This window comes from Phascolarctos cinereus, unplaced genomic scaffold (assembly GCF_003287225.1).
Source record: "Phascolarctos cinereus isolate Bilbo 61053 unplaced genomic scaffold, phaCin_HiC Scaffold_2;HRSCAF=192, whole genome shotgun sequence".
NCBI classification, from domain to species: domain Eukaryota; kingdom Metazoa; phylum Chordata; class Mammalia; order Diprotodontia; family Phascolarctidae; genus Phascolarctos; species Phascolarctos cinereus.
Genome location: NW_027555625.1, coordinates 87,492,712 through 87,514,743, shown reverse-complemented (window position 1 = coordinate 87,514,743; position 22,032 = coordinate 87,492,712). Strand labels below are relative to the sequence as shown.

Below are 22,032 nucleotides of genomic sequence, written 5' to 3'. Positions count from 1 at the left end.
ATTTTTTATAAGATTCTGAGTTCCAAATTTTTTCCCTTCCTCCCTCCCCAAGACGGCAAGTAATCTAATATAGATTATACAGGTGCAATATAGAAATGTACTTGAACAAGTAGCCCAGTTGCCTCTTCTAAGACTTGCTTACACAGAAACTGAACTTACCTTTGGCTTGGAACAAGGATACTGAAAAAGATGGACCTTGCAAAAGTCATCAGCAACTGCTATCACTTTTCGGTTATGGGATCTCACTAGAGCATTGATATCTGTTCCATCTGATCCTTCTGGCCACACTCCTTACAACATGGAAACGTACATACAGAAATGTTAGTGTCAACAATATACCATTAAGTATTACTTTGTGATATGCTCTAATGCTTCAAGATTCTGTGACTATGTAATTACTCATTGACTGATGCAGACTGTAGCTTTCTACAATTGGTAGTCTTTGGGAACTTTGTGGCTAAAAATTTATTATGCTATATGATATGAAGGAATTTTAAATGTATTTAAACTGGTCCTCAGGCAATAGAGTATGGTCTCTACTCTAAATCTTCCCACCTCTATAGGATCTGCTGGAATTCAGGCTTGTTAAGCACACAATTAGAGAACTCAAGGTGACCTTCCTGCCACCATAAGACACTGGAGTAGGCTTTTATTGGAGGATCATATAAATATATAACATATATTTCTTATTTTGGCTTTGAATATAAAATGAGAATTAAACAAATGACTAAATCTAAACATCTAGCTGATAAGAAAATTTCTGAAGAATATGGGTTGGCAGCCAAATATTAAATTACATAAAAAAGAATAATCAAAATAGAACTACTTTGGGAAGGCCGGGGGAGAGTCGGCCAGCCAGCCTGTCTGGTATTTCTGAATTTGGAGCTAGAAGATAAAGGTTCAAATCAGTTCTGCCACTTATTTAACATGTGACTTTGGACAAGTCCCTTAATTCAAGACAATACACATTTACCAATCATCGGCTATAGTACTGTAGTTATTGCACTGTGTGATGGTGATATAAAGAGAAAAATGAAACAGTCCCTGCTCTCAAGAAATTTATATTTTCCTAAGACAAACAACATATGCAGAGAAAAAAGGAAATCTATTAAAAAAAGTACAAAGTAATTTCAGGCTTGGAGAAGAATTAACTGGGAGAATCAGGAAAGGTCTTTTCTTCTTTAGAAGGTGGAATATGAGTGAGCCTTGAAAGGACCTAATGTTTAGTATTACTAGGCATAAGGATCAGCTTGTGCAAAAGCATAGGTAGAAGACAGAATGTTGTGAAGCAGGAGCATCAAATAGGCCAATATAGCTACAATGTAAAATGTATGAGGGGAGCAATATGTAATCAGCCTAGAATGACAACTTGGAACCAGACTGTTAAGGGCCAACTAGAAGAGAATCATACTTTGCCCTGAACCAATAGGAAACCGCGGAAGCTTTTTGAACAGGGGAACACTATTTTATTTAGCAGTATTCATTTGATAGCTGAGTGAAAAGTCAGTCAGAGAGACTGGATGTAAGGAGATGATTTAGGAGGTTGTTTCCATAATGGCCATAAAGGCCTGAATCAGGGTGGTCATCGTAAGAGTGGATAAAAATGTGGAGGTGGAACTGGCAAAATGCAGCAAATGATGAGATTAGAGCTGGCAGTGAGAATGAGGGGTTAGGAGTAACTGACTTGAAGAATGGTAGTGCCTTTAAAAAGATAGGGAAATCAGGTAGATGGGCAAAGATGCTAAATTTGGGATTTCTATGGGTCACCCAGGTGTGGGGTCTATTTACTAGTCTAGCAGGCAACTGGAGATATGGGACTGAATATGCACACAATTCTGGGAGTCATGTGCACAGAAATAAATAGCTGAAGCCCTGGGAGCTGATGAGCTGTGTATGGGGTGGTAGTGAGAGAAGAGAGGAGTTAAGGATAACTTCTACGTTTTAAATCTGGGTAACCTGAAGAATGATGGTACTCCTGAAGAAAAAAGGGAGCTAGGAAGAAGGGTAGGGGAAAAAACAGAGGAGGAGTGAGCCAGGAGACTGAACAATAGGGACAGAGAGGGAATGACTAAATAAGCTCCCAAAGGAGACAATAGAAGTAAGGACACTTTTTCATCAGAGACTGAAACATAGGAAAGAATGGGTAATGATACTGAGGAGACTTGAAGTTTAGAATTAGTGATAAGAGGGAGTATGGAGGGGGTGGTGTGGTACAGACGGTTTGAGGAGAAAAAAGGTTTAGAGGATACTGTGGGGAGTTTGATAGTCACTTATGGAAGAGTAAAAATATTGATTTGCAGAAGTGAGGCAGAATCACAGAATCCTAGCTCTAGAGCTGCAAGGGACCACAGAGGCTACGGCATGGCATAAATCTGCAGAATAATGAAGTGACATCCTCTAGGGGTGTTAACACAAAATCAGGAGTAGGAAGATGATGGGAATAATCCAGCATTGGTTTAAAATTTTTTTAAAAGAAGTATTAACATTTTAATTTATGTTTTGATATTTTAAAATAATTTTTAAAAATAAATGAGCTGAGATAAGACAAGAATATAAAAGATTCAAGGTCGGTAAACCAGTCAGCTACAGGGTCAAGAGGGAGGAAAGGGAGAGGGAGTAATGAGAGCCTGGAGAAATAGGAAGGTATGGAATAGATAGTTGAAGGACCGAGAATATGGTTAGGAAATATGAGGCACAGGGAAAGATGGAGGGAAAAGATGTTATGTATAGTCAGACAGGAATTTCACTTATTGACTGTGGAGGTAGATCACATGTATTTTTTGTAGGTGCACACATGTGTTCTGGGTGATGAGATTAATGGTTGAAAAATCCTGGGTGTGGCACAAATGGAATTAAGATGCAAAGAGTGAGAACTGAAGAAGTTGATGGACTAAGAAGGAAATCTGAGGGCACAGCAATATGTAAACGGAAGTGCCCAAGCACAAAGGTAGGGTATAGGATAAAGGAGACTGAGCAGCAGGTACTGAATTCCTCAAGGAAGAATGACCTACTAGGATCTGGACAGGGTGATATATAGGCAGAATATAAACTTGACAGCATGGACCATTCTACTTTTTTTTTTTAAATCCTCATCATCTAGCATAATGCTTGGCTTTTTTTGGTGGTGGGGGGAAGGGTCAGAGGAAGAAATTTGAACCTGAGATGCCCTCTACCAATGAAGATCAATAAATGTTCTACAATTTATAGTCAGAGAATGGCTCAACGCACTGAGGTTGTGACTTGTCTAGGGTTACACAACTGCTGTGTACCAGTGAGGGGAACTTCAGCCTAGACCTTTTTGATCTCAATCTATGATGCCAAAGTTGTCTATTAAATTTTTTTTAAAATTTGAACTTCACAAAGACCAAATAAAGTGGACACACACACACACACACACACACACACACACACAGAAAAAGAGGATTAAAAAATAAGTTTTTATTGATGTTTTTTGTTTTTTACATAACCACAATTTTCCTAAGTATCCCTTCCTCCCAGACAACCATCCTATAAGAACAAATAACATTTTTTAAAGACAAAAAAGGAAAAAAAATTGCACAACTTATATATACATATATATATAAATAAAAGTCTGCAAATAAGTGCCACATCCACTTGTGGACCTCCATCCTCTATAGAGAGGTAAATGTCATCTCACTCTCTTCTTTGGAACCATGTTTATTTTAAAAATTTTGCAACATTCATTTTTTATTAACTCTGGTCATTCTGTTTATACTGCTGTATGCGTATTGTTGTTCTTCACTCTGCCTTAGTTCATATAGATTTTCCCACGCTTCTTTGTATTAATCACATTCATACTCATGGAACAGTAAGATTCCATTACATTCTTGTTTAGCCACTCCACAACTGATGGGCATCTACTCTGTTTCCAATTCTTTGATATCACAAAAAGTGCAGCAATAAATATTATGGTATACATGGGGACATTTAGACTGTATGGGTAAAAGTGTATGGGAGCATTTTAGTAATTTTATTTGCATTTCAAACTGCTTTCCAAAATGCAATGATTCACAACTCCACCAATGAAGCACTAGTGTGCCTCTCTAGCCCCCTCTCAAACCTGTCCCCAATTCTCATCTTTTGCCATCTTTGCAAGTGAAAAAGAAGATTTTTTTAAAATGAAAATGCAGGTCTCTATTATGTACCATTTGCTTTTCTTTTAACATATATAATAAACTCAACATGTAACTTTCAAATTTGGTCTGGTCTGTGATTCTTTTTGGCCTTTCTGTTCTCTGCACTCAGAAATGCTTTACTGACCCCCTCTTTTCTTTCTCATTCTTTTTTTTTCCTTGACTTCCCTATCCCTAATTGCTCTTTTCTTTTCCCTCCCTTCCCCCACTGGAAAAAGAAAAGAAAAGAAAAACAAAGCCCTTGTAATAAAAATGCATAATCAAGCAAAACAAGGTCATACACTACGCATGTCATTCTGCATCTTGAATCTATTACCTGTCAGGAGGTGGGAGGAGGCATGCTTGATCATATCTTCTGAGATGCCTTTACAATGTTGGTGTCATTGTCTAAATTATTCTCCTTGTCCTAACTGCTTTATTCTGCATCAGTTCATACAAGTCTTCCCAGCTTTCTCTGCAACCTTCCCTTTCTTTTCTTATAATCCAATAACATCCCATTACATTCATACAACATAATTTGTTCAGCCATTCCAAAATTGCCAGGCATCCCTCAGTTCCTACTTCTTATGCATAACAAAAGAAGGGGCTATATTTTTGTAGCTATGGGTCCATATCTTCTTTTTCTGATCTTTCTGAAGTATGGGCTTAGTAGTAGTGCTATCTCTGAATCAAAGGACACACACAGTTTAGTGACTTTTGGGATGCAGTTCTAAATTTGTTTCCAGATTGGCTGAGTCAATTCTTGCCTCCACCAATAGTGCAATAATATGCCCGTTTTCCCACCCCAGGTTAAATCTTTATTGCAGCTAAATAGTAGCATGAGAGGAAGAAGTCTAATATGAAAGATGTTTTGTTTACAACAGAACAGGAGTTCATAAGCTATAAAGGAAGGGGAAGACAATGAAACCATTCTTGTTCTATATTACATGATTCTAAATCTGGATGTCATCAAAGTTGAAAAAACTACACATAAAATCATAAACAGTAACCAGTAGGTGGTGCTAACAGATTGCTTTTAAATCCTTAGATTCTCTGAAGTTCTGCTTAAGACCTGGTTAAGAGAACACCTGAAATTTCTTAAATAAAGTATCACTCTATCAGCTCCTCCCACTCAAAATTTTCTTAAGTTCAGCTGTTGTGCTCTATGACTTTGGAACAAGCATTTCTAATGTCTCTAGGAAGATGACAGTTGAAGTGAGTAACAGATCAGTGAGGCCATGAAGAAGGTAGTAATTGAGTGCAAAAATATATTTCTCAACATCTTTCAATTTTTAATTCCTTTGAAGAGATTTCTTGGTGCAAGATTTGCAGGCTTCATGAAGAAAAGAAATAACCATCTTCACTCCATTTGGGTTTTCTCTCTGAGTACCCAGAAGGAAGTGATGCCCCACCAGCTTTGCTACTGAGCAGAATGGAATGAATAAAAAGCTAGAGAAGTATGGAGGATTGCCCAGAACAGATCATATCAGATTTTGCACTGGCTGTGCCAGGTACCACGACTGAAGTCAGTGCCAGTATTTTAGCTCTCCTTTCTTTTCCCTCAGCTCAGTTGAGTCACAAAACTTGATACCTCCTTCCCTTTTTCTTTTCTCTTCCTCTGGGCTGAAGGAAATTAAGGGGAAAGGGGAGTCAATCCTCCTGCAGGAAACTATGAAGTTTGTTGTTTGAAAGCTCTTTATAGTTTGTTTGCATTTAATAGTTACTCTGCTGTTTCAATAAATCAACTGGCCATTAAAAAAAGCAAATGAATGAAGTAATCTGTGAACGAGTGGAAATTCCAAATGCAGGAAACTGGGGCTCTGCATGGAAACGAGAGGATTTCCTTTTTTGGGCTCCTGTACTTTATCTTCCACCTTCAACTTCACTGGCTAGAGAGCCCTGGGGGTCTTGGTGTCCTCCCTAAGAGTTCCCCATATCTAGCCTGACTCAGATCTATCTACCTTGCGGCTCCCTGGCCATCTTCATGCCAAGCCACTGAACAACTCCTCCCCCCCCCCGACTATTCCACTTCTAGCACTCTGATTTCCTTTGTGACTGCCCTCCTTTGGACTTCTCCAGCACGCCCCTGGAACCTTTTCATCCTGCAGTATCACATTAGCCCCGGTACTCATATCTCATCAGAGCCTTTGGCCCCTTAGGCTTCTTCAGTTGGAGGGTGCAGTGGAGAGCTTCTTCTAGAATCTTCATTTGAGGAGGGTATGTAGGCAAGCCCTCTGTTTCTTACCTAGCTGCAAATCTTTGAACTTCTCCAGTTTGGCCCTGTGTTGGGTACCTCTCCTCCCTAACACTTTTTAGTTTCCTTTCGTATGTTGCCTTTCCCCATTAGACTGTAAGCTCCCTAAGGGCAGGGAGCAGTTTTCTTCTTTTGTACTTTTATCCCCAGGGCTTAGCACAGTGCCTGGTACATAGCTGGCATTAATAAATGTTTATTGACTGACTAGCTCTGGGAATTTTAATCACATCAACATTACTATTCCCGGAAAGACTGCCCTATGATTCCACATATCACCCTTGTGACCTGTCTGACCAAAACAGCCCTCACGGGTCCTTATTCTCCTACAGGTGTTAGAATATAAGTTCCATTTGTTTCCCAAATGCTTAGGACAGTGAGTGGCACATAATCAGTGCTGCATAAATGCCTATTCATTCATTCTTCCAAGGGTGAGGGAATAAGGGTTATTAAAGTGTAGTGGGGTGCCATCTGGTGAGCAGGGAAGGAGACTGAAGCCTTGGAAAAAGCCTTGCACTCTGATGTAGCTCACATGGAGATGGTGGTCAAAGGGCAGGGTCACCTGGTGGCCAAATTATACACCACCACCTAGCTGTTTCTATTCATTTTGTTGGCACTACGCTGCTTGTTAGAATGAAGATGAATAATGTATAATGATGCTTTAAAAAGTAGATTGGAGGAAAAAAATTAGCTCTGAAGGGCCTTAAATGCCAAACCAGGGAATTTATATTTGATACTGGAGATAACAGGGAGTCATATGGCCTCAATCAATGTCATCAGGACATTGGAAGAGATAAGAAAGGACTAGAGAAGGAATATATACACGGTTTTTAAAAAAAAATCAGAACTGCAGAATATTACACTGGGAGGGACAACAGGTGCCAGCTTTATAATCCATACCTGAACAAGAGCCCTTGCAAAAACACAATGAACAAGTAGTCTTTGTTTACAGAACTCTGGTGATGAAGGTACGTACTATAGCTTAAGGGACCTTTCCACCTCTAGAGAGTAGTTAGAAGTGCTCTTTTTGGAAATTTTCCTCATGTTAAGCCAAAATCTGTCTCTCTGAAACTTCTACTCACTACTCCTCATTCTGCTCTCTAGAACCAAATGGAACAAGTGTAATCTCTCTCAACGTAAATGCCCTTCTACTACACTTCAAGATTAGTATTTACAACCTTCCCAAACTGTCCTTTTCCACACCAAACATCACTAACTCCTGGCATACAGTAAGGGCCTAATAAATGTATATTGACTTACTGAATGAAATGATTTTGATGCTATTTACCATCCTGGTCCTCCTGAACACTTTCCAGTTTATTAATGTCTTTCCTAAAATGTGATGCCCAGAACTGAATATAATACTCAAGATGTAGTCAGGCCAGGGCAAAGTACAGAAGGACCACTGCTTCCCTAGTAATGTAGCCTAAAATTGCATTTAGCTTTTATGGCTGCATTTCATATAGATGACTCATAATGAACTTGCAATCCATTAAGAATCCCAAGATTTTTTTTTTCAGATAATTCAGGAGGCATTTACAAAATTAAGTGCAAAAACTGAGCTAGGCTCTGAGTGGACCAAGGAAAAAGGAAAATCTGTTCCTGCTCTCAGAGAACTTACATTCTATCGACATATGTATGCTTATGTCTAACAGTCTCTAAACAGAAACATAATACATGATTGAGGAGGAAGAGAAAATAACTAGGGAGATCAAAAAGATGGAACAATGAAGGAAGCCAAGGATTCTGAGGGGCAGAGATGACAGAAGGCATTTTAAATATGGCGGACAGTCTGTGCAAAGATTTGGCTAGGAGACAGAGTTCCTTACTTATGAACAAGTAAGTCAGTTTGGCCAAAATGTAGACAGCATGGAGGGGTATAATGTAAGTAAAGCTGGAGCCATATTGTTAAGGGTTTTATGTATTTCATTCTAGAAGCAATAGGGTTCTTGTGCTGTAGGAAAATAATTCTGGCAGCTGCATGGAGGATGGATAGGAGACACTGGCAGTCTGAAGACTGCTGCAGTAGTTCATTTGAGGAGTAATGAGAGACTGAACGACGGTTGTGGCTGAGTAGAGAGAAAAAGGATGGATATGAAAAATGTTGTAGTGGAAGAATCAACAAGACTTAGCAAGATATAGGAGGTGAAGGAAAGGGAAAAGTTGAGGATGATGCTAAATTTCCAAATGTGGGTGACTGAATAATGAAGGTTTCCACCACAGAAATAGGAAAGTTTGGAAGAGAGACTGGGTTTAGGGAGAAGGAGCTGAGTTCTTTTCAGACACATTGGCCCCAAGTTGCCTACAGGGCACCCAGTTGGACATATCCAATGGGCAGTTGGAGATATGAGACTAGAGCTCACAGACAACAATACAGTTGGATGTATAGAACTGGGAATCATTTAGATTAAGAGATGATGAATGAATCTATCTAACCTGACAAGATCACTAATAAAGAAGAGACTCTGTTCTTGGCTACACTTGATTAGGAAATGGAACATGAATAATGATCCAGAAAAGGAGACTGAGAAAGACTAGTCAGATAGGTAGAAATGATGAGAGCTAAAAGGTCATGAAAATCCAGGGAGAAGAAGTATTTGGAGGACACCAATCAGACAAATCCATATACACCTCCCCCATCTTATATTTGTAAAGTCTACTTTTTGAACTCAAGTCTGAGACATATAACCCTTTAAAATTTTATTAACCTAGGTTTGGCCTATCAAAATCAAAATCATTTCAGATCTTGATTCTGGCACCCAATAGGTTAACAAAAATTTTTAACAACAACAACAACAACAACAACAACAACAACAACAACAAAACAACTGAGGGGTCAAGGAGTTGGAGGTCATGATGTGTACAAAGTAGAGGTTTCTGAGTGATGGAAGTGAGGGCAGAACCTGGAGGTGGCAATGGAGAGCAAGGAATATTCCAACTTTTCCACCTCAACAGTCACCTGAGGGGAATGAATAAAGGTGCAGCTGGTACTTGAAAGAGTGGCCAGGGAGAATGTGTTGTTGTGGAGACAGCTGGTGGAGGTGAGAGGAAGCCAGGTTTCAGTGATAGCTAGAAGATGGAAGCAGTGGGAGAGGAAAAGATTTAGGATGGAAGAAAGTTTGTTGACATTCCAGAGGGCACAGTGGAAGAGCTGGGTGTTGTCTGGTTGGAAATTTGGTGTGGTAGAGTTGAGGGGAATGGGAACGAGTAACTGGGTGGTGGGAGGAAAGCAATGGAGTTTGGATAACCTACAGGGTTCAGAACCACTGGGATATGTAGGGTATGACCAGGTGTGAGAAGTTCAACATTTATCTCCTGAAGGATAAAATTATCATCATGGCAAGGTCAAAAATTAATTACTGTGCTTTTGAGGGAAAGTGCTTCACTAGGTATTTAGATAATTTAAATGTTACAATATATCTGCTATATCATGAATTTGTACCAGGTTCCCAAATTCCTCATCTGTTTTTTCTTCTTGTCCAAGTATACTCTGTGCACAGTACCACTTCTTTTTCAGTCTTATACCTTACCTTTTTCCTTTCACATTTATTGGGGAAAACAGTGTGCTGCAATCCACAGGGAACAAATATACCATTCTTTTAATCCTATTTCATCTAGTTACCATGAAGTTCAGCTACTAACTTCTAGCATTAATACTGACAGCATAAATGTACTCATGCATGTTTTTCATTCTACAAAACTTAGCTATGTGATATATATATTTTTTCCTTTTTGAAAGGGCTCATTACATAAGGTAAAATGTTTCTTACCAAAGACTTGGAAGCCTAGTACACAAGTGTAAGTTGTCCAGTCAATGTCTTTACAGTCAGAACGATTTCGGATCAGTTTGCAGCCACTTGGAATGTCCCCTTTAAATAGAGAAACAGAAAATCTTGATGGAAATTTGCTGCTTATAACTGTAATTCACACACTCAACATTAAAATATATTTAAAAAGAAAAGCAAAGAAAGTGCAGGGAATATTTATTTTTACTTGGTTTTTACAAAACTGTATACTATTTCCTATTGAGGATATTTTCTTTCTCTTCATTCCCATCAACCAAATCACAAACTTCCATCCATTATACTCTTCTCTAGCCCCAGAAGGAAATGTTAAATCCACAAGCGCTCAGAACAGCATTGTTGGTTCAAAGGTGCATAGGATGTATTAGTTTTTGGTGGTAAGCAAACATTTTACATCACAATTCTAATTTCATTTAATCTGTTAATTACCATTCCTAGAAGACAAATCCTATCCCATATTGTGTGTATGTGTGTTTGTATGTGTATATATATGTATACACACTACAAATTCCATATATACTTACAATATAGTATCTCATAGTCTCCTGAGTTGGACATTATATATTTGTTGTCTGGGGACCAGTCAAGGTGTGTAATATAGCTGGAATGTCCCTAAGGAATAACAGAAGAGTCAACAGAAAGTATTATTAACTCAGAATAATATTTTAAGCATTAACTCTTGAATATTCCCCTACCGTATCCTAGATGTTAGGATCTTTGCTAAGATACAAAGCTGCCAAAATGAAGTAGGTCTGAGGTATTTTTCACACTACCTAGCAACCTCCTCCAAAAGATTCAGGGCTTCAAAATAGTCTGATGTACTGGGAGAAGTGGCTCTGGTATGGGGTAAAGAAACAGTCTATAAGCTAATTAACTGGTCACAAAAGTGATTATGAAACCCAACAAATCCCTTGCCAACTGCCAACCAGCTGCCATACAAAAGGCAGGCAGGAAAGCCAGCTTAGCTGAAGTAGCAAGGTACCCTGAGGAAGAGAGATGGATGGCAGGATGGTCCAGGCAAGTCAAACTACCACCACCATCATCACTATATCTCCCTCCTCAGATCCTGAGGAAACAGCTCAGGACCTGAACTCAACAATCTTGGGAATAGCACTGTTCCCCAAACCACCAGACCTGCTTCCAGTCCAGGACTTACAGTCATCACTGAGGGGAGAAGCCCATTTTCCTCAACTTCACCAACATGTGCTGACCAACTGCTACCAACAGGCAAATAAGCACAGGAGCCTATGAGAATGGTAGCATCTTCTCCACTCTCCTCTTTGGTTAGTCTGAAAATTCCTAGTGCTGACTGACCAGTTTACAATTTGACCTGAGGTAGATCTTCCCCTGCTGCTATCTGTTCTTTCAAGTGTAAATCTTTACCTTCCTCTTCTGTCTTCTGTAAAATTCACCTGTATGGGTTCTGCTGATGTAATTAAGCCAGGGGTGGGGAACTTGCAGCCTCAAGGCCACATGGGGTCCTCTAGGTCCTCAAGTGCAGCCCTTTGACTGAATCCAAACTTCACAGAACAAACTGGCCTTGAGGCTGCAGAGTCTTTATCCCTGAACTAAGCCCTATATAAGGCTGCTGAAACTGATGCTCAGGCCCACTGTTTTTCTGTATACTGTTGTTCTATGGTCAGCATATAATAAACTAGTCACTAAAATGTTATCATGTGTTGATAAATATAATTGGCAGCAGTACTATCAATGAATCTTTAGACAATTTTAATGTCAGAAACATGGAAACACTTAAAAGAACTAAAGCAATGTAAAGAGTAAGCAGAACTGGGGCAGCTAGGTGACCCTGGGGTCAGGAGGACCTGGGTTCAAATCTGACCTCAGACATATGACACTAAATAGCTGTGTGACCCTGGGCAAGTCACTTAACCCCGATTGCCCTCCTCCCTGCCCCAAGGAAGCAGAACTAGGAAAATAAGTACACAAAAAAGTCTACAGTAGTGTACATGTAAATTACACAAAAAATGAAACTGAATGCTACATAATGATTGATAATCAAGTTAAGCCCCAGAGAAAAGACAGAAAAAAAAGTAGTGCATTGCCTTCTTTGTCCTTACCCGACACCCCCAAAGAAGTGGATAGGTGTAAACAACTGCATATAGAGTCAGAGTTGGTTGATTTGTTAGTTTTGCTTCACTACTTTTTTTTTAAAATTCTTTGTTATAAAGGATGGCTTGGTGGGTAGGAGAGAAGAGAGACATTTGGAAGTTAAAATGATATAAAACAGAAGTTATATATAAAAACGTAAAAAAGAGAAAAGGTATATTCAAATTTTCCTGTGTAGGTAACTTTTGGGAAGAAGTCTGATTTTTCTTGAATTTCAGCATGTCATATTCCAGTTCTATTAATTTTTGCTGTGGATGAGAAATCCTATACAATCTTGATGCCTGATCAAAGGATATATTACATGTAAAGAGCTCTGCCAATCTTAAAGTTCTACAATATGAATTACTCCTTTTTTTTGTATGTGACACCGCTTCTTATATGCTTACAAAACCAACTCTTTTTTGCTGAAAGTCTGGAGTTAGATCACAATGTTTGGGTGAATCTTATCTAAGATTTACCTTTGTTGGCAACATGTGGATTCTGTTCCTTGATTTCATATTTCCAGAAGACTTTCTTGTATGATTTCTAGAAATATGGCAACTACTTTTCCTTCACTTTTTAAAAAGACCAGCGATTCTATTTATTCCCCTAAGTTTTTATGTTAATTATCATACCACATTCTTCAACATATGCACCAACAGAGACAACTCTGTTCAATGACCCTCTGATTAATGTCAGGTGAGGTAAACAAAAGGAAGATAGGTTTCCCAAATGTATTCAACACTGTCATGGAGTATATATCCCTGTCTGTCTCTGTCTCTGTCTCTCTCTCTCTATACATATATATAGATAGATAGATATCTATCTATCTATCTATCTATCTATATATATCTATGTCATGGACAGAGTCCAAATGGAAGAGAGATTTCCTATAAACAGTGAAGCAATCCAGATATTCTCATTTGAGGATGACACCGTATGGGTCACAATAAATCCCAGAATATTAAAGGACCTTATCAACTAGAACTCTGATTACTCAAAGAGATACAATAATTTAATACAGGAAAAAAACAAATGAGTAAAAATAATTGTTTATTGTTTAAAACTCTGTCACGCAGACAGATGACCAGTTCATCCATTTAATTAGTTCATCAGTCTTGGAAAGACTGGAAAGACATTGCAGATGGACAAGGAACAAACAGGAGAGCAGGGTTGCACAGAATTTATCAAACTGCACAGTTTTTTTACTAATCCTACACTGTTCCCCAAAACAGAAACACATTTTTTAAAACACCAACATTTTCCTGGGGGAAACTGTATGTTTTTGAATCTTGGCACACAATTTGAAAAGAATTAAAGCACGGATGACTCAAGGCCAATTTAGAGACAGAGATGTGGTGGGAGTAAGTGGGGTGCAATTTACTTGAAAAAATGACTTACGAGAAGTGGCACAGGGTTTATTTGTAATCTAGTAAATGTATGTTCAGAAATCTCAGGTAGACTGGACAGGTTATAAGAGTAAAGGATAACCCAAGCTGATAGCCCATTATATATAAATTATTCTCCTGCTTCTGCTCCTTTCAAATTATTTCAGTTACTCTGAATTATTCCGGTCAGTTAATAAGCATTTATTAAATGCCTACTATGTGCCAGGCACTGCACTAAACACTGGGGATACCAAAAAAGGCAAAAGCAAATAGTTCCTACCCTCAAGGAGTTCACTGTCTAATGGTGAAGAAAACATATAAACAACTACGTACAAATTACATCCAGGATAAGTTGGGATAGTCTTAGAGAAAAGGCATTAAGATTAGGGAGGACTGGGAAAAGCTTATAGACAGAATTTTAGCTGAGACTCGAAGGAAGCCTGGGAAGCCAGGAGGAAGAAGCAGAAAGGGAGAGAACTCCAGGTATGGGAACATTCAGTTAAAATGTATGGAGTTGAAAGATGAAGTGTATTGTAAGGGTAAAACCAAGGAAGCCAGAGTCATCAGACTGTAGAGTGCCTAGAGGCAAGTAAGGTATAAGAAGGTTGTAAAGCTACGGAAGGTCCACGTTATGAAGAGTTTTGAAAGTCAGAGATTTTATATTTGATCTTGGAGGTAACAGCAAGTCATTGGAGTTTAGGAAAATTACTTTGATAGCTGAGTGGAGGATGCATTGGTGTGCAGAGATATTTGTGGCAAGGAGTAGAGTCAGCAGGCTACTGCAATAGCTCAGGTGTGAGTTGAGGAGGGCCTGCACCAGGGTGATGACAGTGTTAGACAGGAAGACTCAAACACGACAGATGTTAAAAGGGTACAATTGGGAGGCCTTTATATTTATATATAATTTGTTGAGCAGATGATCAATTGACAGAGCCCGTTTAATTTCTAGTTTTAAAAAATTGTTCCTCCCCATTTTAATGTTTCTGTGAAAGTGAAACTTGTTTTGCTTTCAACTATTCCCATCTCTGTATTATCATTTTGCTTAAAATCCCTACTCCGTCTCTTTTCCTGTTGAAATCGATGTATTTCAATACGTGTGTGTGTGTGCGCACGCGCATGTGCGCACGCTCCTGTGCATATGTGCATGTGCTCGGCTATCTCTGTTCAACCTTCCTTTAATTCAGTTTACAATGAGATTCATCTGATGCTTGATCCTTCCAAACTTTCCCTCATGTTTGTATACTCTTATTTTAGTGCACCACAGTTGTGATAAATAATAAGTTTTCCTTCTTTTTTCTCTTACACTATACCTGCTATTGCTCCCTTTTCTTCTTGTAAACCATCAGAACAGAACCAATTCATTTTAGGTATTTGGTTTGTTTTATTTAACTCCCTTAATTCTCTTTGAAGACATTAAGGTTCTGAAGGGACACTTGTTTCTTCTTCCTCTATTAGAATGTTAGCACTTCATTATCATCTAGCTCCTTCTAATTGATCAAACAAATTTATCTTTCTAGGTTTCTCTTAACTCTTCTGTTTGCATTTCAAAATCTCTACTCCTCTCTGGTCTTTTTTTTTTTTTTAAACTGGAATGCTTCCAAGTTCTCTATTCAACTAAGATGCATTTTCCCCTGTAGGATTATACTTGGCTTTGCAGGGTGAGTTATTCTTGGTTGTAAGCTTTATCTTTTGCCTTCTGAAATATTGTATTCCAAGATCTTCTCTCATGAAAAGTAGAAGCTGCTAGGTTTTGTGTGATTCTGACCATGGTTCCTGGGTATTCAAATTCTTTCTTTTTGGCTGATTATGGTAGTTTATCTTTGACTTAGAAGCTCTGGACTGGTTATGACATTCCTGGGACTTTTTTGGGTTTCTTTCAGGAGATGATCAATGGATTACTTCTATTTTCACTTTGCTTTTTGAGTCAATAGTTTTGTCTAGTTTTCATTAATGAGTCCTTAAAACATAGTGTCCTCCAAACTCCTTAAAATCATGGTTTTCAGGGAGTCTTATAATTCTCAAATTATTTCTCCTTGACCTGTTTTCCAGGTTATTTGTTTTTGATAGCAGACATATTACATCTTTTTTTCTCTCTAATCTTTTAATTTATTGTCTCACTGAGTCATTAATTTTTACTTTGTATTTCCTAATTTTGAAGAGTGTCTTATGTGGATAAGGTTTACTATTTTCTCTTCTAAGCTACTTATTCTTTCTCTAATCCTTTCTTCTAATTCTTTATTTTACTTAAAAATTTTCTTGCTTCATTTCTTTCAAGTATCTATCTAGTCTTTGGAGAAGAACATTTTCCCTCCTTTGAGTCCCTGCCTGTAATTGCTGTACTGTAGTGTTATTCTTTCTTTCTAGGCAGGATTTTTTTTTTGTATTTCTGGATCTATAATTCTTTGTAGTGGTTGCTATCTTATATCTACTCATCCCTCCAGTCTTAGATCCTGAATTGGAGCTTTATGCCAAGGCTAGGCTCTCTTCGCTGCAGAACTTATTAAGAGGGTATTCACCTCACAGTAGCTTTTAATTCTTTTCTAGGCTATATTTAGCTGACTGATTAGAAGCTGGAAGGGGAAGCAAAAAAGAAGCCTCAGAAAGCAGTGAAACGTGATGGTGGACAGCAAGCAAAGAAAGAAAACCTGTTTAAAAACCATCTACCTTTCTGACCATATAGTATGAGGAAAAAACTATCTGAGCTGTACACTTCAATAATAACCCTTCAGGACTGCCCTACATCACAGCAAAGTACTATGATAACTATGCATAATGAAGATCCTGAATCATTCTGTTTACTTACATAGGAAGTATATAATACAACAAATATTTCTAGTAAAATGGTCGCCAGGGGTTGGCATGGGAGGGTTTTACTGATTTTAAATGAAGGATCTGAAATAATGGGTACATGGTAAATCACTAAATTTAGAGATGACGTTTACTATTCTAAGTAGTGGAAGGACAAATGGATGAGGATAAACTAAGATTTCTGAGTGTTATGGGAGTGGAAAGAAAAGCAGCAGATGACTTCCAAGTTTTGAAACCGGGTAGCTGTCATGTATCAAAACAAATAGTGAAGTTGGGAAGAGAGACAAGTTGTTTTGCTTTGGGGCCGGGGGTGGGGTGAGGTGTGAAAGGGAAAAGAAGACTAGTAGGAGATAAAGAATTCAGTTTTGGACATTTTGAGTTTGCAGTGCTGGAAAAAATTTAGGTGGAAAAATGTGGTAGGCACTGAAAATTTTGAATGGGAGCTTAGAGAGGTAATAACTGAAGTTAGGGGAGTACATAATACAGCCCAGAAAAGAACATAGAAAAGAGAAAGGAGCTTAGGACAAAGGTCTGCAGGATACTGATAATTAAGGGGTAAGAAAATGATTTAGTGAAGGTAGGAAGATAATCATGAGAGAGGAGTTTCATGGAAACCAAGTGAAGAGAGAGAGCACACAGAAGGAGGTAGTGGTTATAAGGCAGTCAAACAGTGTGGAAAGATCCAGAAGAATGCAGCCTACAAAAAGGCATAGGGGACCTTGGTTTTTCCAAGGCTGTTTTAGAAGAATAATAGCACTTTCATAGTTATGATCTTAATGATAATTAATTTTACTGTTTTTGAATCCACAGTCTATTAAGTCAATAATGATTTTCTAAATTGCTTTTGAACTAATAAAAAACCAAAACAAAACACAACTGCTGCTTAAATCCTAAATTACATTTCCATTTCCACTGGTAGATTTTGTCCAAAAGTTTGGAGATGGTATGGTTTCCAAAAATAGGCATTAATATGTGAGTATACAGCAGGTCTTTTAGACTTATGTCCAAGTTTACAAATAGAATTCTGCATTAGTCATGACACATAAGAACCAACATCACATAAACCCAAGTTTATTTTATTCCTGCTCCTTAAAAAGTAGATATTTGACTTAAAAAAAACCCCATCAAATTATTTTTGATAGCAATTGCTGATATAGGATTAGTAATTCAACCCCTTAAACTATAGCTCACAAACTCATTTTTCACCTGCCCTTCAATGCCAAAATATTTTCTTTTGTACACTGATAACCCTAGCTTATATGAGAACCTCATTGTGTTTGAAATTCATTTAAATCTTAAGAGCTGACTATATCTGAGGTGCAAAGACAATCTACATCCTGTCCTTACAGAGCTTATATTCTCTTAGGGAAAACACCTACATACATAAATATGAGGAAAAACAGTATTGCCTCTTAATAGGATAATTCTGACACAAGTTATTTGGATGTTAGGGAAGGGATATAATTGGTATTTTTTTTGCTTCCTTTTTTCTATTTTATTACTCTGAACATTAAAAACACAATCCAAAATTTATAATTTCCACATACATTGCGGAATAGGTGATGATAGTATATGAAATTGTGAATCTCTATGAAACTGGTACTATAGCATGAAAACAATTAATAGTCATTCCCTACTCTATTGTCTAATGTCAAAGAGAGCTATGGGAATATTCAAAGCTAAAAACACAAGTGTTAAAATCTCATGTGTATATACATATATATTTCCTTTCTAAAGTAAACATGGATATAGATATATAACTCTAAGGTAATCTCAGAATTTATTATTATGGATTGATATCTAAAGCTATGCTAAATATTCAACGATAATTATCTTTAAAAGTTGTATTAACAAAACATCTACATTTTTTAGTAAAATTTAAACACTTGTTCCGATGTGTATAGACTACCTTCACATTTTAAAAAATTCATATACTATGCAACTTACAGCGCATTTTCCGTATCTGCTATATTTTCTTCCACTTTCTGAGACTACATAGAGGTAAATAAAGTTGTCATGGGATCCTACGGCAAGGAAGGTGCCATCTATAATGAAAGATGAAAAGATTTTCACAAAGTAAACACACTGCCAATTTCATTTAGTCCTTATTTCAATGATCTTATGTACAATGATATGTTTTCAATTCAATTTAACAAACATTTACGTGCTTACCCAGGGGTAAGCCCTGAGATCCTCAACCCTCCTCACTTCTGCCTCTTGCAATCTCATTTTTCTTTTGAGACTCAGCTTCCTCTAAAAGAGCCTTTTCTGGTCTCTTCCGGCTCTCGTTACCTTGTATCTGCTTTCTATTTGTTTGGATAGGGATATATTTGTATCCATACACCTCTATTAGAATATAAGTTCCTTCAGGGCAAGCACTGTTTCACCTCTCTTTTTGTATGTCCAGTGCCAGGCACCTAGCAGGAGGTTCACAAGTGTCTGATTCAAAATTTGGAAAAAAAAAATCCCTGCCCTTGTTGGAGTACCACATAACTGGTAGTGCTAGAGCTTGGCTCTGAAGGAGGAAAATAAGTGAAATAAGTGAAGATACAGGGTGACTTTTTTTCCAGGCATGGAAGATGGTGAGTGCAAAGATATTGAAGAAAAGAGCAAAAGGGGAAATCAGGGAACAGTGAATTGTCCAGTGTGGCTGGATTACTGAATGGAAGAAGAGTAGTACCATAAAATAATGCTGGAAAGGCTGTTCAGATCTGAACTGTGGATGGCTCTGAATGCCAGGGTAAAGAGTTTGAATTTTATTCAATAGGCAATGAGGAATTATTGAATGTTTGTCAACAGAGGAGTGACGAGGAAGATTATTCCCACAGTGGTGTGGGACTGGGCACAAGAAACAATTATCATCTAGAGGATAAAGGACAAGGCTCTATTCTAGGATCACAGCAGTGAATAGAAAGGAGAAAAAAGGAAGTAAGAAAGATTCAAGAGGTAAAAACAGTGGGACCTGATTATCTGGGGGATAGGCAGCAAGACAGGTGAGTGCTAAAAGATGGAAGGTTAAAAAATGACTTGGAGGTTTTAAGTCTGGGTGACTGAGAGAAATAGGAAAGTCAGTGGGAAGAGCTGGTTGTCTAGAAATGATTTCTGCTTTGAATTCAAGTAGACATGTCCAGTAGGCATTTGGAAATGTAGAAATGCACATGGGGACAGGCAGAGTCTAGAGATAAGGAATCAGGAGTCATTAGGAAAGAGGTAATAACAATGCTGAAAGCCACAGCAGGGGATGTGTTTTCTTAAGAGACAGAGTAGATACAGAGAGGATTGAGAGGACAGCCTTGGAAGAGTTTGCTGTTGTTCAATTGTTTCACAGTTGTCTGACTCTTCATGACCCCATGTGGGTTTTTTTTGGCAAAGATACTGCAGCAGTGGTTTGCCATTTCCTTTTTCAGTTGATTTTACAGATGTGAAACTGAGGCAAACAGGGTTAAATGACTTCCCCAGGGTCATACAGCTAAGTAAATGTCTGGGGCCAGATTTGAATTCAGGAAGATGAGTCTTCCTGACTTCAGGCTTGGCACTTCATCACTCTGCCACCTCACTGCCCTTTGGAAGACTTAAGAGAATGAAAAGGAAAGGGGAAACCAGCAGAATAGAGAGGAGAAACAGATAAGATAAAAAACCAAAACATGGAAGCTAAGAACATTTTAAGAAAAAGGTCGAGTCAATGATGACAAATACCATTGAAAGGTTAAGGAATGCAAGGAGTGAGAGGTAACTTCAGAAAGAACAATTTCAGCAGAAGAGTGGGAAAGGAAATGATATTCCAAGATCAATACACACAAAGAAGAACATAGACTAGTTTCCTTGAAAGTTTAAGGGTAAAGGAGAAGAGGGTTTTGAGGGGCTGGCAGGTCCACAGGAAATTTTGTGGAGGATACTATGTTTGCAAGCCATGGAAAGGTATCAGCATGAAAGAAGACACTGAATGTGAAAGAGAAAACTGGGTAGGGGGAATGACTGATGGAGTAAAGGAAAGGTGGGGTGATCAAAGACATTGGTAGAGAGGGCTGGCTTTAGTAAGATGAAAGGTCACCTTAAGCTTTGTGAATAGAGAAGTAGGTGAGGATGGGAGAAGATAGGGGTTTTTTTTTTTGATTAGATATTGGGGTTAAGTGACTTGCCCAGGGTCACACAGCTAGTAAGTGTTTGGTCGAAGGACGGATTTGAACTCCGGTCCTCCTGACTTCAGGGCCGGTGCTCTATCCACTGTGTCACCTAGCTGACCCTGGGAGAAGATACGTTTTAAGGTAAGATATGAGAGATAGGAAGTCTTATTAAATCTTATCAATTCTGAATGTTACTTAACAGGGTCTACTAAATTATTTTTCATTTATTACCAACCAAGCAGGCTCTTAAACAAAAAAACAGTCATTTGGATTAATGCATAATAATTGCCCAGAGTTATAATACCACTGATTGCTGTAAGAGCAGCATGGAAAAAAAATATTTCTAGAAGTAAACACCAAAAATAAACACACTGAATGTTATCTGTGCCAGGATCATAATACAATTATTTTGTTTATGCTACTGTGTCTTTTTTTTTTTGGGGGGGGGTATCTAACTGTGAGTACTTACTAGGTATCCAACAAAGCTTATTGAATGTTTTGGTTTAAACAAACTATATCTGTATTACTTCTTTAACTATACTTAAAAAAGCAAAAATCGGGGGACAACTAGATGGTGCAGTGGATAGAGCACCGGCTCTGGAGTCAGAAGGACCTGAGTTCAAACCTGGCCTCAGACACATAACATTCACTAGCTGTGTGAGTCTGGGCAACTCACTTAACCTCAACTGCCTCACCAAAAAAGAACAAAAATCAATTAAAAACAAAATTAAAAAAGCAAAAAAGTGCAATTTCTTTGGCATATTGTAATGGGAATTCTTTGCAATCCCAACACTTGAGGCAAACTTTTACTCTTTCATTATACAGCACTGATAGCCAGTTAGGGGGAATAATTAAAGAAAGCCCTAGACTACTAGCTAGTTAGATAATTAGGGGAGAGAATGAGTCCTCAATATAAGAAAATGAAACTCATTTTAGGCAGGTGAACTGGGAGTGAAAAGGAATTACAGATTTTTGAGGAAGTATAATTATTACCTTAAATACATGGTTACTTTAAACTAGCCTAATTAAATTTAGGATATGCTTGTAATGACTAAGAATTTTATGTAATTAAGAATTCTTATTAATGTAATGATCAACCACAGTTCTAGGGTAAAGATGAAATATGCTATCTGCTACCCACCTCATGATAGAAAGGTGAAAGACTTAGGGGGCAGAATAACACATTTTTTTTTTTGGACATGGCTGATGCAAAATTTGTTTTGAATGACTATACATATCTTCAATGGGTTTTGTTTTTCTTTAGTTCTCATTAGGGAAGAAGGGGTATGTATGGGTAGGCACAAAGAAGGCAAATTTTTGCTGACTGAAAAAATAAAATATGATTAAAAAAAGAATTATATGTATTTAGCAAGTCAATAATTTCTACTATAGAACTTTCTAAGCTGTTTAATGGGACTT

General features: G+C 37.9%; 1 protein-coding gene across 6 annotated transcripts in view; it reads right to left on the bottom strand.

Annotated features, from left to right (window-relative positions):
• Nucleotides 1-22,032, bottom strand: part of EML4 (EMAP like 4) — a 181,429-nt gene that overhangs the window by 3,709 nt on the left and 155,688 nt on the right. For 5 of the 6 annotated variants that reach the window (XM_021001221.2, XM_021001222.2, XM_021001223.2 and 2 more), the window contains 4 exons: nucleotides 18,437-18,534; nucleotides 10,712-10,799; nucleotides 10,155-10,253; nucleotides 160-290 (listed from right to left, as the gene is read on the bottom strand). In XM_021001221.2, the coding sequence (XP_020856880.1) occupies nucleotides 160-290; nucleotides 10,155-10,253; nucleotides 10,712-10,799; nucleotides 18,437-18,534 (416 nt within the window). Of the gene's footprint in view, nucleotides 1-159; nucleotides 291-3,418; nucleotides 5,757-10,154; nucleotides 10,254-10,711; nucleotides 10,800-18,436; nucleotides 18,535-22,032 lie in introns of those variants that run through there. The other variant, XM_078149491.1, reaches the window with a different exon arrangement.